Genomic DNA, 13481 nt, shown 5'->3' with positions numbered 1-13481 from the left:
ACAGACAGAAGCAGCAATTGCAGGCCAATCCACTCCTCACACGAAAAAGGCAGCACTCCTCATATAGCCCTTCCGCTCTTCTTCTAGGCGGGGTCCTCTTGATCCTGAAGCAATCTATAGTCCTGTGGTTTCATGTCGAAAACCGATACCCCATTTTGTCATTTTTCTCTTTGTGGCAAGCGTCTCTGGGCCCAGTACAACCAGTCATGTCCTCCCTGGTCCAGATTGACTCATGGGGAAGAGGCAGCATTGTGAAAAGGAGGCACAAACTATTCAGGTGCAAGCGAAACTCCTCCCTCCACTCTAAATGCAGACCAGGTCTATTCATGCCAGCAATAAGTCACCCAGGCAAGGCAGGGTACAGCTCAAAGCCCTCCCCAGTGACTGTCGAGAGCGAATGCACATCCCCAGCTCCTGTCACTCCAACACCAGACGCTGAATACACAAATGGTCGGAGGCACACAGGATGGTAAAGTAAGAAAAGGCCCATTTTCTAAAAGTGAAATACTACGGGGTTGGGCCCTTAACGCCAACCACCTTGGGCCTCTATTGAAATTAAAAACAGGAAAAGGTGGTTGGTTTCGATTCAAGATACTTTACTGAAGACCCAATCAGTCAATAGACTGGACCTATGTGTTCATATCACCATTCATTAAAAATGGTTAATATATTTAACAAGTCTTCAAAAAGGTACACCACACTTCTTCAAAACAAACCACATTAATCTAATAAATCAAATAAGTCAGGGATAATAGTGCAACCTTGATTATGTGACATGTAAATAATTCAACTACTTTTCAACATGAACAAAACATTTTTGGGTACATTTGAAGACACACATAACTTCTTCAAAACAGTTCATAATTTCAAAACCAGAGTGCCATATCATGGCAATTGAAAATACCTGACCTCATCGATACTGGCAATCAGGTTCCAAGCTATCTCCTATGGATGGGGAACCGATCCCAAATCGATATTCACAACACGATTTTCCTCAGCGTTGCTGCTTACTTTGAATTTGGATTAATTGAAAATACAATCTACTCATGCACGCGTTGCCACTCGTACTCTCTACACCACAAACCATATGCGGTATAGAGGGAAATCGTGTTGTAAATATTGAGACGTGGGAAGCTGAAGTTCCTTGATACAAGAGATCACCGGCCACAACTTGTTAATTTAGAGACCATATCAGGGGACAGAGAAATTAATGTGGTGATTCGCCAATTAAAGAAAACTCAGCCATCACTTCGGAACAGTATTCGATTTAGGATCAGTTCCCCATTGAAGATATAAGATATAAATGTACTATCAACATCCCCAATTTCAACGAATATCAAGCACAGCGGTAAATTAAAAACCATGTATTTAACTTTTTCAAAGAGAACTCTGAGTGACCTGCAGCTCGAACCGCGTTTGCTAGATTTATCGGAGATTCCACTAATTCTACATCTATATGGACTGTAGAATCAAATTGTACAATTGTTATATATCTATAATAGATTGCTTGGAGCCGATTGCAAGTTCCAATAGGGTCAGAGTTTTTCAATTGCCATGCTATGAGCCTCCGGTTGTGAAATTATGGACTGGTTTGAATACGTTTTGTTTGTCTTCAAATTTCCCTTTTTTTTTTTATTCCTGTTGAAAATTTGTAGGATTATTTACATGTCATGTGATCGAGGTTGCACTATTATCACTAACTTATTTGATTTATTAAAGTGGCTTGTGTTATAGAAGTGTGGTATGCCTTCTGTAGACTTGTTAAATGTATTAACAATGTTTAATGAATGGTGAAATTAACACATAGGTCCAGTGTATTGACTAACTGGGTCTTCAGTAAAATGTTTTGAATCAAAAGTAACCACCTTTTCCAGCTGTTTTCCCTTTTAAAAGTGGTATTTTCAAACACAGAATTTAAAAATCACCTTCACCAAAAAGTGCGTTGATAAATTCTGAGTTCCGAGAGCCTAAACACCATTTCCCAATCTTGTCCCTATGGAAAGTTATACTTGTAAGATGTTTATGACAAAAAACAACCTAGGCAACTAATATTTGGCAATGTAGTATACATAAGGACAATTGGCTCTCACTGAACCCACGATCAAGTCGCACCGCTCCCGACGTCCCGCCGCCGGACATTTTTGAGCCCTGCCGAACATCTTCAGGCAGGGAGATCTTTTATACCATCAATAGAAAGAGCTCTGCCGAAAAAATTCGGGCAGGGAGATCTTTTAAATAAGCCGCCTCATATTCGCTGTTTACAAATCTTGGAACGTCTCTCTTAAATCTTAAGATAAATCAGTTACACAGAAGAAGACGATACCAAATTATCAAAATTGATTAATTTATGACGAGTCTCCGGTTGGCGGGAATTACATTGAAAAGCTGCATCAAATCAGGTTTTACAATCCTTCATCAACTTAGAAAATACCCTGGCATTAAACCAATTATCTATCAACTTTCGGTGTATTTTCACTTTTTATTTTAGTTTATGTGGCTTACTCCAGAAGAAGGCGCTGGTTCGCCGAAACGCGCGTAGAGACCCATTCCGCCACTTATAATAATTGTTTTAAGTTTTCTAAACTTTTTTTACATAAAATGTTATAAATGTATGAATTTTATTGATATTGTATGATTCCAACTGTGTTTATTGTCCTTTTCTGTTTTCTTATATGTTTTTAAAAAAATGTATAAATAAAACCATGGACTTTTATAATAATGTGTAGCCAATTGTCCTTATGTATACTACATTGCCAAATATTAGTTGCCTAGGTTGTTTTTTGTCATAAATTCTGCTTTCCCTGACCTAGGAACCATTGTATCCATAACCTCAGGGGGTCCTTGTTGAATGTACACCAATACTTGTAAGATGTTACAAAGCAACTTCCATATTAGCCAATGGGATAAATAGCCTTTTAATAGTGAAAAACAAAACACACAGTATTTCACTATCAGGACATGTCACACACATCAGTTCATGCCCTAACTCTCATATACGTTGTACCCTGCCCATGGTGTACCTTGGGCCTACCACACGGATGCCTTACATGTAAGAAAAGGGAAGGTTAGGGCCAGGCAAGTGGGTGCACTTGCCAGAGCAACATAGTAGTTTACAACTGCACGTACAAACACTACAGTGGTAGGTCTGAGACACATTTACAGGACTACTCATGTGGGTGGCACATCCAGTGCTGCAAGACCACCAGTAGCATTTGATTTACAGCCCCTGGCATACTTATTGCACTTTACTAGGGACTTCCCAGTAAATCAAATATGCAAATAATGAATAACCAATTATATCACAATTTATACAGAGGGCATATGCACTTCAGCACTGATCAGCAGTGGTAAAGTGTCCAGAATCCTATAGCCAACAAAAACAGGGTAAGAAAATTAGGAGGTAAAAGACAAAATGTTTGGAGATACCCTGCCAAAAGGGCCAATTCCAACATAGGGTCATTCAAATCATTCCAGTGGGGGTTGTAGTCTCTAAGGTAGATTTGGGTGCAGTGATGGCCAGAGCTTGTTGCGATCTTTTGCATAATTCCTTTTATGAAAGATGGGTTATCTCCAGGCGGGTGGTAGAATGTGTGTTATTTGTCGGGTGGACTGTTGTTGCATGCAATGTCGCTGCATACATATTCACATGAGAATAGAACAGGGGAAAGAGAGTGTTTGACTGAAAGGCTGTTGCGGTGAATGCAGGCAATGCCTCCACCTGGTCTACTCGGTCCACATATCTGTTTATGTCGTGGCTAGAAGGGAGTAGTAAGTCTAGGCTAGGTGCAGAGGAAGCCCTAAGCCACGTTTCTGTCAAGACAAGGACGTCAAGTTTGATTTGCACCAACCAGGCCCTCCACTCTGACTGACTGTTTCGGCTGCACAATCTGGAACTACAGTCCTTTGGATCACACTTGCTTTAAAAGGACTAAGGAGTGACTCCCTGCAAGCTAAAGGTTAACAGAGCTCACCTGGACCATCCCCACCAAGAATCTCAAGCCTGGAATAATACCAGTGGATTTGTAAGGGTTTTGTCAAAGTGGATTGTGGGAACTGTAGTTCCAATCTTTCAAGGACCATTTTGGAGCTTCGAGACCCTTGGAGTACATTTTTTTGGACACTTTGTGACCCTTAAAGGAACTTTAGGAAGAAGTTCCAGATATGTGAAGAACTTTGGAGCAACTTTGTAAAAAAGTTCCATAAGTGGACCGACTCAACGTGGCCAGACAACCCTCGACCCTAAACTATGATACCGCCTGCTGTCCAGGTTCATTCAGCTGAAAAGCTTTGAAGGTCTGACTTCCAGAGTTTGACCCGGAGGTGGCGGTACACATGAGAAAAAGACAATGATAGCCTACAACTAATAAAACACTTACAACGTGGAACCTCCCAAAAATAGTAACCCATTACCTCTGCAGCCATTGCAGTATGTGTAGCCTAACAACTCATGCTAACATGATAGACCTTTGTTTGAAGAACATATGGACCTTAAAAAGTCATACATGTTGTAACTCGACACAGGTCATTTACCTGTTCATGCTTTCTTATATATGTTGCAAAAATAACAATTGATGGACGGAATGTTGCACAATGGCAAAACATTCACCCCCAGTCCCAGATCTGGGTTTAATCCATCGTTATTTTGCTCACCACACCACCCCAGTTCAGACATGGCCATATGCAAATCAGTCTTGACCCTGTGCCTCATGGGAACAGTCCAGCCCGAACTGCCAAGCCATGTCTTCCCTGGACCGGAAACAAGCATCCTAAGACCGGTTTCTGGCTATCAACCGTCATCAGCCAGTAAAATCCAGAAAGGTAATCTTTGAGAAAGAGCAACAATGGATATATCGACTGTCAACTCGAAGAAAGGGTTGATTGGTGAAATTTCATGGGAATCCCTACAGAGATAATCCATGTCCAAACTGGCAGGAATTGCATATCTCTTGCATAACACAACACTCTGACTGTTAATCAAATTAAATAACTGATTACTTATTTGATATGCATGCTTTAAAAGAAACACATGAAGTAAAGAGGAATAACACCTAGATTTCCAAGGAAATTATTACCACATACTATACGTTCTTAGAATAGCACACTCCTTTATTTGTAGTGATTCACGAGGGATGAGAGATGATAACAAGCACATAGTTTATCCTAGAACTAATTTAATAATTATAATTAAGCACTACACTCATGCAGATAACCACAGACATTAAATATCCGGGGAAAGGAAGAACTGTAGTGGAACACTACCCAAAGTCGACTTTGAAGAAGAAAGTGGCACACAAGGCTACATCTATTTATTCAAAACAAATGTAACCAGGTGGCATTACATTTTCATCCTTTCTATTGGACTTTCTCCATACTAGTATGTGACAATATGGTCTGTCTGACTCCTTAATCCCGATGCAGCAATGAAAAATGTTATATGAGTAACACTATTTTTCCAGACATTTAAAATATATGGTGCATGTTGTTTGATGTCTGATAACCCCAACTAGGAACTCACTCGCTTGCAGTGCTACTTTTATTCCTGCACTCTACCGTCCTCTAAGGTTCGATTTCAAACAGAGGTGCATCATTTTAGAACACTGATTAGTTTTAAGGTGTGCAGTGCTCACCATGTAACAGACAACAGGTACTTACAGCTGCTTTTATGCTAACTATGTCTCTATTAACCAACAGATATCCTACAAAAGAATGAAAATCAGTGGGTCAGTATGAATGGCATGCTGGAATGAATGTGTGACAGATTTACATGAAGATCCACAAATGGTTGATTTGAGACAATTGTAATTAATGAAGGATTCTTAATTGGTCCTGATGAAAGTCAAATGACCCTGATAGGTAAGGTGTATTAGCTGGAACATGTGTCCCGTAGACGCTATGATGGAGCATGCCACAGGTAACTCTAGTGGGCGAGTGGGCGAGAGTGCTATAAAAACACGGAGGGCTGCCTGATACGGGGGATAGAATCACTGACAGTGGCTATCTATGTGTTGGCTCCCTCGGTGATACATGCTCTATTCTAATCTACATAGTCATTGCGAAAAAATTAGATTATATCTACCATATCCACAAACACTTAGAAAGGCATCAACACCACAAAGGTAGGAAAGATAGCTCAATACGTAACAACCATTTGAAGCTGAGCAATGAACAATGGTACACCCTGGTGCAATGAACCTGATTGCCTTATCCTTAGGCACAATAATTTGTGCGCATAATCTTCATATCTTCAAACTAGTGATACCATTTATGTATTTTCTATTACAAGGGAAAAGGAAAGCGAGGTCACTGGTTCCCTGCCGCACACGGGTTTTATGGTCCAGGTACTTTAACACTTTCCTCTCTTGAGGTTTAAGGTGCCTTATTGGCACTACACGCGCTTAGGTATTCTGCAGCATTTTCTACCACTTCACCTTTTATGTTGTCCATGATCCCTCGCTTATGCCAAGAGTGGTCTGCTGCTGGGCTGCTAAAAGACCTGTTCTCGCTGTCCACCATAGCCTGGTCTGCTGTTGTTAAGTATAGGGTTATGTTAGTCTCAAATCCTGAGCTAATCCCCTGCATTGCTGTAATGAGTAACTGGAGTAGAGTGGACAACATTCCCTAGATTAACTCACCGAGGTCCTGTGATGACTGCCCTTACTTTTCCAAATAACTGAAAACAAATTCCCCCAAATCCTGTGTATTACCACCGTCCAGCGGCCCCAGCCCACCTCATCGTTTTTAGTTTGGCACACCTCCTTACTTGTTAGGAAAGCATAGACTCGCATACCATTCACCTCATTGATTAGACTACGCCCCTAAATGTACTCTCTTATTCTCTGATGGGATGGACAATGGGGCGCATTAAATCCTGTGTGCAAATGTTTCCATAAAGCATATAACTGAACGTCCAACTCCTCCAGGCACCACATTGCAATGGTTTGCAAAATGCTTCTGCATTAAGTGCATTGTCGCACCCAAAACTTCTTTGAATTTGTTATTTTTACCGGAAGCCTGACTGCTTCAGCGTGCAGTTCATAAACAGACGGACCTGGGCAATCAAAAATAACTTTCATGATGAAGCGCAACTCTTTTTATGGTTTTAATCCCACATATCTTTCAGTGTTAAAATTTGCTAATAAAGTAAAAAACATGTAAATTAAGATAAGACGCCAGATGATGTTGATTGCACCAATGACTGAGTCATTTTACACTAGATAAAAGAGAAAGTTTGCTTTGCTTTGCCCCAGGTTATTTTCATTAGATGCAAATAGTGCTCATTCACTTGTCAGTCAGTGTAAATGTTATTTTGCATCGGGGAATCAGTGCAATTGCTGAAAGAAAACAAGCCTAACTGTTTTACAAATTAAGCTGTGAACTTAACATAGGAACATTGTGTGCACTATTGTAATATGGTACAGAAAAGGGGTGCATCACCACTACAGCTGTGAACAAATATTTGCACACAGAGCCCCTCATTTATGGGATTTTGGCATAGGGCAGCGCAGAAAGGCACCTTGCTGCGCTGCCCTATGCCAAAGTGAAAGGGCAGGACAGCACCTTATTTATGCAATACAGTGCATTCCTGTCCTTCTTCCCGAGCTGGCACCATTGCGGCAGTCTAGTGCCATCGTGCAAGGGTGACTCCGTTGCAAGCAGGATTGTTTTTGTGCAGAAGGTGGTACCTTCTTGCACAAAAAAGAATCCTAAGAGATGTTTTCCTCTTTCCATGTGTACTGCAGAATGCAGAATGCAGCACACATCGAAAGAGGAAAAAACTAGGAGAAAAAAACATATTTCTCCTTTTTATGCCTCACCTCGGGAGGCGCACGGATTTGAAGCTTCACAAGGTTTACATGATTTTGTAATTCTGGGGCAGTGTCGAAATCCATGGGTGTTGCATGGAAACAGTCACTACAATGCTCATGGAGCATTGGTGCTGAGTGCAGAGTGAGGTGACCCAGCGACTTGTGCCCCATTGCCTTACTCAAGATTTATCAAGCCACTCAAAGCCACACACGGTAGCTTTGGGCGGCTTCATAAATTGGATTGAGAGCCCTGCATCATGCATGTACCACTTTGCATGGTGCAAAAGTGACGCAGGGCTCTCATAAATAACCACCAGATTGTAATCTTAACCACAGGGCCAGGTACGCGCTGTAGAACCCTTTATGTCTACTTCACGAGCAAACAATTTTAAGAGTCAGGTTCTATTGTTCTATTTTCAGAAAACAAGCCATGGTGGATGTTTGCAAAGTGAGCGTGCAGATATTTAGGGGCTGATTCACAAAAGCAATTATGAGTATGGAAGTAGTAACACAGGATTTCTCTTACACACTTTCACACGTTTTGTTAAACAGCCCCAACATTTCCAACTCCCTATTAGCAAAAGTGCAAAGAGGACACAGTCCTTTCTATTTGTACTAACTGCATATGAAAATTCCCTAAATATTCCTACTTTAGATGTTTGGGGTTAATTTACAAGGGCATGTGAGTATCTAAAATAGTACTACTGTGCATACTTCAAAATGCCTTTGTAAATAGGTCCTGCCTGCAGGGGAGAGTGCAGGATCAGCCTTGTGCTGCATAGTTTCGTAAGTGAAAGGGCCCTCTTTGTTCTCTGTGGTTTGTGTACCATGGCGAGCAGATAAGCTGTACAAACAAGCCTTACCTTTGACTTCACAAACAGAGCCAGGGCTTGTTTGTAAGACGCGATGGCCTCATCTGTGTTACCTTGGCAAAACTGGGAGGCTCCCATGCCTTCACTGGCCTGCCACTGCCCCTGGAGCACACCTGCAAAACACAGAACACACTGTGCGTCAGTTAAGGGCGCAGGCCCAGGAGGCTTTTGCTATACTTAGGAGTCCAAGGCAGAGGGAAGGAGATGGGACAGGGTGGTAGATCCATTCTCTCACTTGTGGAGGATTCATTGTTACAGATCTATTTGCCAAGTGAACATGGCACAGTAGACATGTGGTCTCTATTGAAGAGTTTCTATGAAAGGTTAATTCTGGAAGCAGGTAGGACAGCATCCGCCACCTGAAAAATAGTGTTTACAAATATGTTCTTCCCACAAGTGAGGAAGTCAGGCAAGACGGCGTCTGGGCTCTTCACTTACACAAAGGGGGGTCTGCCAAGAAATCTCAGGACTATATATAAGCAGTTCCATGTCAGCACGACGACTAAACTGTCCTAACCTAGGGAGGAGGACAGTTTGAAGCAACTTTGAGGTAAAGTAATATTGAACCAGTTTTAGCCCTTGCTCTCTCTGGCGGCAGAGCACAGCGAGCACCTGTTTGTGTGTTTTGTACAGGCAGCTACCAACAGCTTGTAGTTAACAGTAATTTCCCTTGCAAACCAGTGTGCAGATGGAAATAAAACGGGCAGACACATGCAAAACCTGTTACCACACGTTACTCCCCAATATTTTCTACAAAGGTCACATTGAGGTCCAGAAAAACACTCAAAACCTGGTGTCAATGTTATTTTGCACCATTGTTTTTTAACCTTTTGATATCTCAAGGGCCCAAATGACCAATTATAGTTTTTTTTTTAAGATCTAAAGAGACAACGCGGAAAGTAGTGAATTCCAAGAACCAGGAATCATCGCTTAAGTCTCTATCATCAAGCTAAGGGAATCTGTATATGATATTATATATCTCACATTAGAGTAAAAAATTGACAAAATCTGATCTCAATTTGCTTAACAATTGTCTATCAATGAGTGACTTCTAATCACTTGTAAACGCTCCTAGGCTGCATATATGCACTACCCGCTGACTGCCTGGAGTGTGGGTTGCTTGACACTCATCTCTTGGCCAGCTATAAGCCTTCAGGACATGCAAGCGACTGGATACCCTATCAGGTGATTGGTCGCGCTTTATAAATCCTGATTGATTGATTGAGCTATCTTGCGCTTGCTTTGCTGCACGACTCTGGTTCTAAGGAGGTGATAGAGAAACAAATTGAATGCATACATATACATCTTATTTATTCTGTAACAATTTCCAAAACTGTTGTACAGTACTGGTTAAAAATATAACCCTTAATAAACACAAAAGCGAAACCATTTTAGCGGCTTTAGAGCTGCACAATTAAGACATTCAATTTTCAGATCCATTGAGCAAGAAGATGTCCAATGTTTCTCAGAAAAGGTCCGACTTCAATAAACCATGAGAAAGTTGAATTACAGCTGACATTTTTTGTGCCAAATGATTTGTGAAGTGCAGCAGAATTTAGTTTCCAATCCAAACCTGACTCCTGTGGTTTTTCATGTTTCGGCTATGATGGTGGGATGTTCGAGATACATTCGAGACAGTCTGCTACAAACTATGCAATGAATAACTCGGGGGGGGGAGGGAGGGCAGTGCAATGTAAAATTGTACTGTAACTGCCCCAGACTAGCTTCCAATGTTGCATAGTCGTGAATTTTCATAACTAACCCTACCACAAATATACCACCGGAGCTATGGTCCCACAACGGGTTGTAAATATTCATGCATTTGCAAACAGGTGTTTTGTGCTAGCTTTTCCTATAGATGGCGTTTTGCAGATCAGACTCCAATCAAAGTAGCAAACAGGACATACAGACATATCCCCAAATTGTTCCGAGAAAGATGGGCCTGCAATCACCTGATTTCGCCTTCAGCTGGAACTGAATATTCTACAATTTCTGGAGGACACACTAAATACAAAGTAAAATGAAGGGCAGAATTGTCTCCATCAGCTGAGATAATATTGGGGAAGAAATTCAGTAGCTAGATTCTACTCCACATTTAGGGCCAAAAACAAACTTTGTAGGTCTGCGTCTGTAGCAGCACTTCTTTGAACAGGTGAAGATTTACTACTTTTAGGAATGCACATACTTTGAAAGTAATATGCTTGAAAAGCTGATCCAGGTGCAGGTTTCTAGGCGTACTACTGGGAATTTCATGCAATATATTCTCTGTGATCCCATTTTCTTAATGTGTTATTGTAAAAAAATTACAATTGCGAACTGTGGAATTGCCGCCCATTGCGCAAATGTATATTTCTTTCATTTTCTTTTTTTTGTTGTTCCCCCAACACCCTAAGTTTAGATGGAGGTGGGCTGTTCCCCTTCCCACGCTGGAAGGCAAGTTGCTCAATTTCCAGGCAAGAAAGGTAGAGATTGGAGTTTTTGAATGCTGACAACTCCCAAGTCATGATTGGCTGAATCCTAACTATTAGATATGTTTTACTACTGCAGAGGACTCTGCAGGACATACATGATGTAATTTTGTATGTATAAACATGGTGGTACCCGATAAATCGCTATGTGATTCACAGTCTATCATCTTCCTCCAGAAACTGGAGACTTTTCACTAACACCACGAACTCACCATTGGGCTCATAGTGAATTGAACCAGGGGCTATAATTGTGGCAGAAATGAAGCAGTGCAAAGAATGTCTATTCGCCCAGAATAGCTGAGGTAATTCACCACGTTCGTAGACAAGGCTTTTGGAAATGGGAGACCTGCCAACTCACACAATACCTCTGTGTGGGGCACGATATCGGCTCCCATCACACGGTCACTTGCTGAGGAGCCGATATCACACAGTGGCAGGGAGAACGGGCTTAAAACTACTGTAAATAGTGGATTTCCAGCTTGTTTTTCAAGGCTTTGACCTGCGATGTCCACTAAGGGGTGTAAAAACACCCTGGACAATGGCACCAGCCTCTGAAAGTTATTTTTTTTTGGGGGGGGGGCTGAGGGGGGGGTGGATGGGGGTATAAGTGACTCTTAGGTACTTCTCGGCATGAGGCACGCTCCCTCCAAGGCACCCACCCCTCCTCACATGGTGTAATTTTTGTTCAAGTTGGCAGACCTGGGAAGACCAAAAGAAGGAATGTGTCCAGTGCTTAATTTGTGAAAGAACAAATGCTAGTGTCCGAAACCATGCTCAGAGGTTGGCGACTGGTGCAATTAAACGTTGGCACACCAAATACTGAGGCTGATAGACTTTAATTCATCATCAGATGCTTCCTGCCTCTTTTTCGACTTTGCTGGTGCCTGCTTTCTTCCTTTGTGACGATTTTGTACTTGCTAAATATCTGATATGGAAAAATAGGTCCTGGTCGCCCAAAATAAGTGCTGATGACGCCCACCGGGAACCACCGGCTCAAATTAAGCACTTCTTGTGTCGCAGATTTAATGCAGCAGTTTTCTGTTGAGAGAGCGCCATTTACAGGGAAATTTGTAGGGGTGCAGCATATGTACAAGTAGTTAGCACCCGTATATATAGAGGACTTTTAATCATGTTTAGATGCAATGTATGACAAGTACTCAAGTAAATTGGTATCAGAGAATGTGCAGAACCAACGTTACAAGCTGCAAATTCATATTTGCTGCAATATAGAGCTGCTTTGAAATGAAATCTTTTACTATTAAGAAGAGTGTTTAATTGATTTGCTAATGTGTCTTCAGATTGATTAATTGAAATGTGATCATGCTTTATGTATTCAATAATTAGTCGAATATAGAGAAAATGCATTTGTCGTTAAGGTTGAAGGCCTAGAGAACACAGAAAATTGTTCATGTAAACGTGAGGCCTAAAACTCTAGCAGAGGCCTAGTTCATGGAAATGGCGCAGGCCTGTATGAAAATGTTTTGCTTAAAAATATAAACGGTAGAAATGCTTATGAAAGAGGCTTTAGAAAATGTTGCAACATTATTAGAATGTGAGCCTATTTGCAGGTGCATCACCCAGTAGATTGTAGAGTAGAAGGCCCCATTGTGTATGAGAGTTAGAAATGCTAGACCCAGACATGGAGGAATAGACCAGGAATTTGAAGATACAACTGGAAGCGACAGAGAGTCTGAGACCCAAGGACGTTTAACGGACAAGGATGGAAGAAGGCCAAAAGGGAAAACTTCATGTAATCGACACCTTGGAGAGGGCGTACCTGAAGGCGTGTCATTCACATTTTGGGGTTTCGTATTAGGGACAGCACCCCGAGGGTGGAGGCAGAGCAGATGGGCTGAGGAGTCAGAGAGAGTGGTTGGTCTTGGTAAATAGCTTAGCTATGACTGAGGATTCTCTAGTCTTGGAGAGAAGCGAGTGAACTTCTTTGAAGTCACCACTGCTGACACCTTTGATTAGGTTGGGCTATTGTTGAGTAGGGATGTCACTTAGAGTAGTGTAGGGACAGATTAACCTGGATTTATGTCCTTTATTCCGATGAGTACCAGAACCCAGGTTATAGCTATTTTGTTTAGTCTGATGGTCCTGGAATTGATCCTGGTGTTGTTCATCAGTCGCCTGAGACTTTTCCGTAGGATTATGTTTGTATTAGTGCCTGTTTACCTTTTGAACCTCTTGCTGAGGTGTTTGTACCTGCAGTTATTTTTGGTTATGTAATAAACTTTTCAAACTTAGTTTGGTCAGTGGTTCTTGGGGGACGCAAGTGGGATTTCTAAATTGTTTATTCTCTCATGACAAATTGCCTAATTCACTCTATGGCA

The 13481-nt window shown here is 41.5% G+C and overlaps 1 protein-coding gene across 2 annotated transcripts in view; it reads right to left on the bottom strand.

Annotated features, from left to right (window-relative positions):
* LOC144826290 (tetratricopeptide repeat protein 24-like) overlaps positions 1-13481 on the bottom strand; it is a 520525-nt gene that overhangs the window by 388919 nt on the left and 118125 nt on the right. For both annotated transcript variants that reach the window (XM_078684636.1, XM_078684637.1), the window contains exon 5: positions 8669-8790. In XM_078684636.1, coding sequence (XP_078540762.1) covers positions 8669-8790 — 122 coding nt within the window. The remainder of the gene's footprint in view (positions 1-8668; positions 8791-13481) is intronic.

Source organism: Lissotriton helveticus, chromosome 3_2 (genome assembly GCF_964261635.1).
Source record: "Lissotriton helveticus chromosome 3_2, aLisHel1.1, whole genome shotgun sequence".
Lineage (NCBI taxonomy): Eukaryota > Metazoa > Chordata > Amphibia > Caudata > Salamandridae > Lissotriton > Lissotriton helveticus.
The sequence above is the reverse complement of the archived record's forward strand: the minus strand, read 5'-3'. Positions and strand labels throughout refer to the sequence as shown.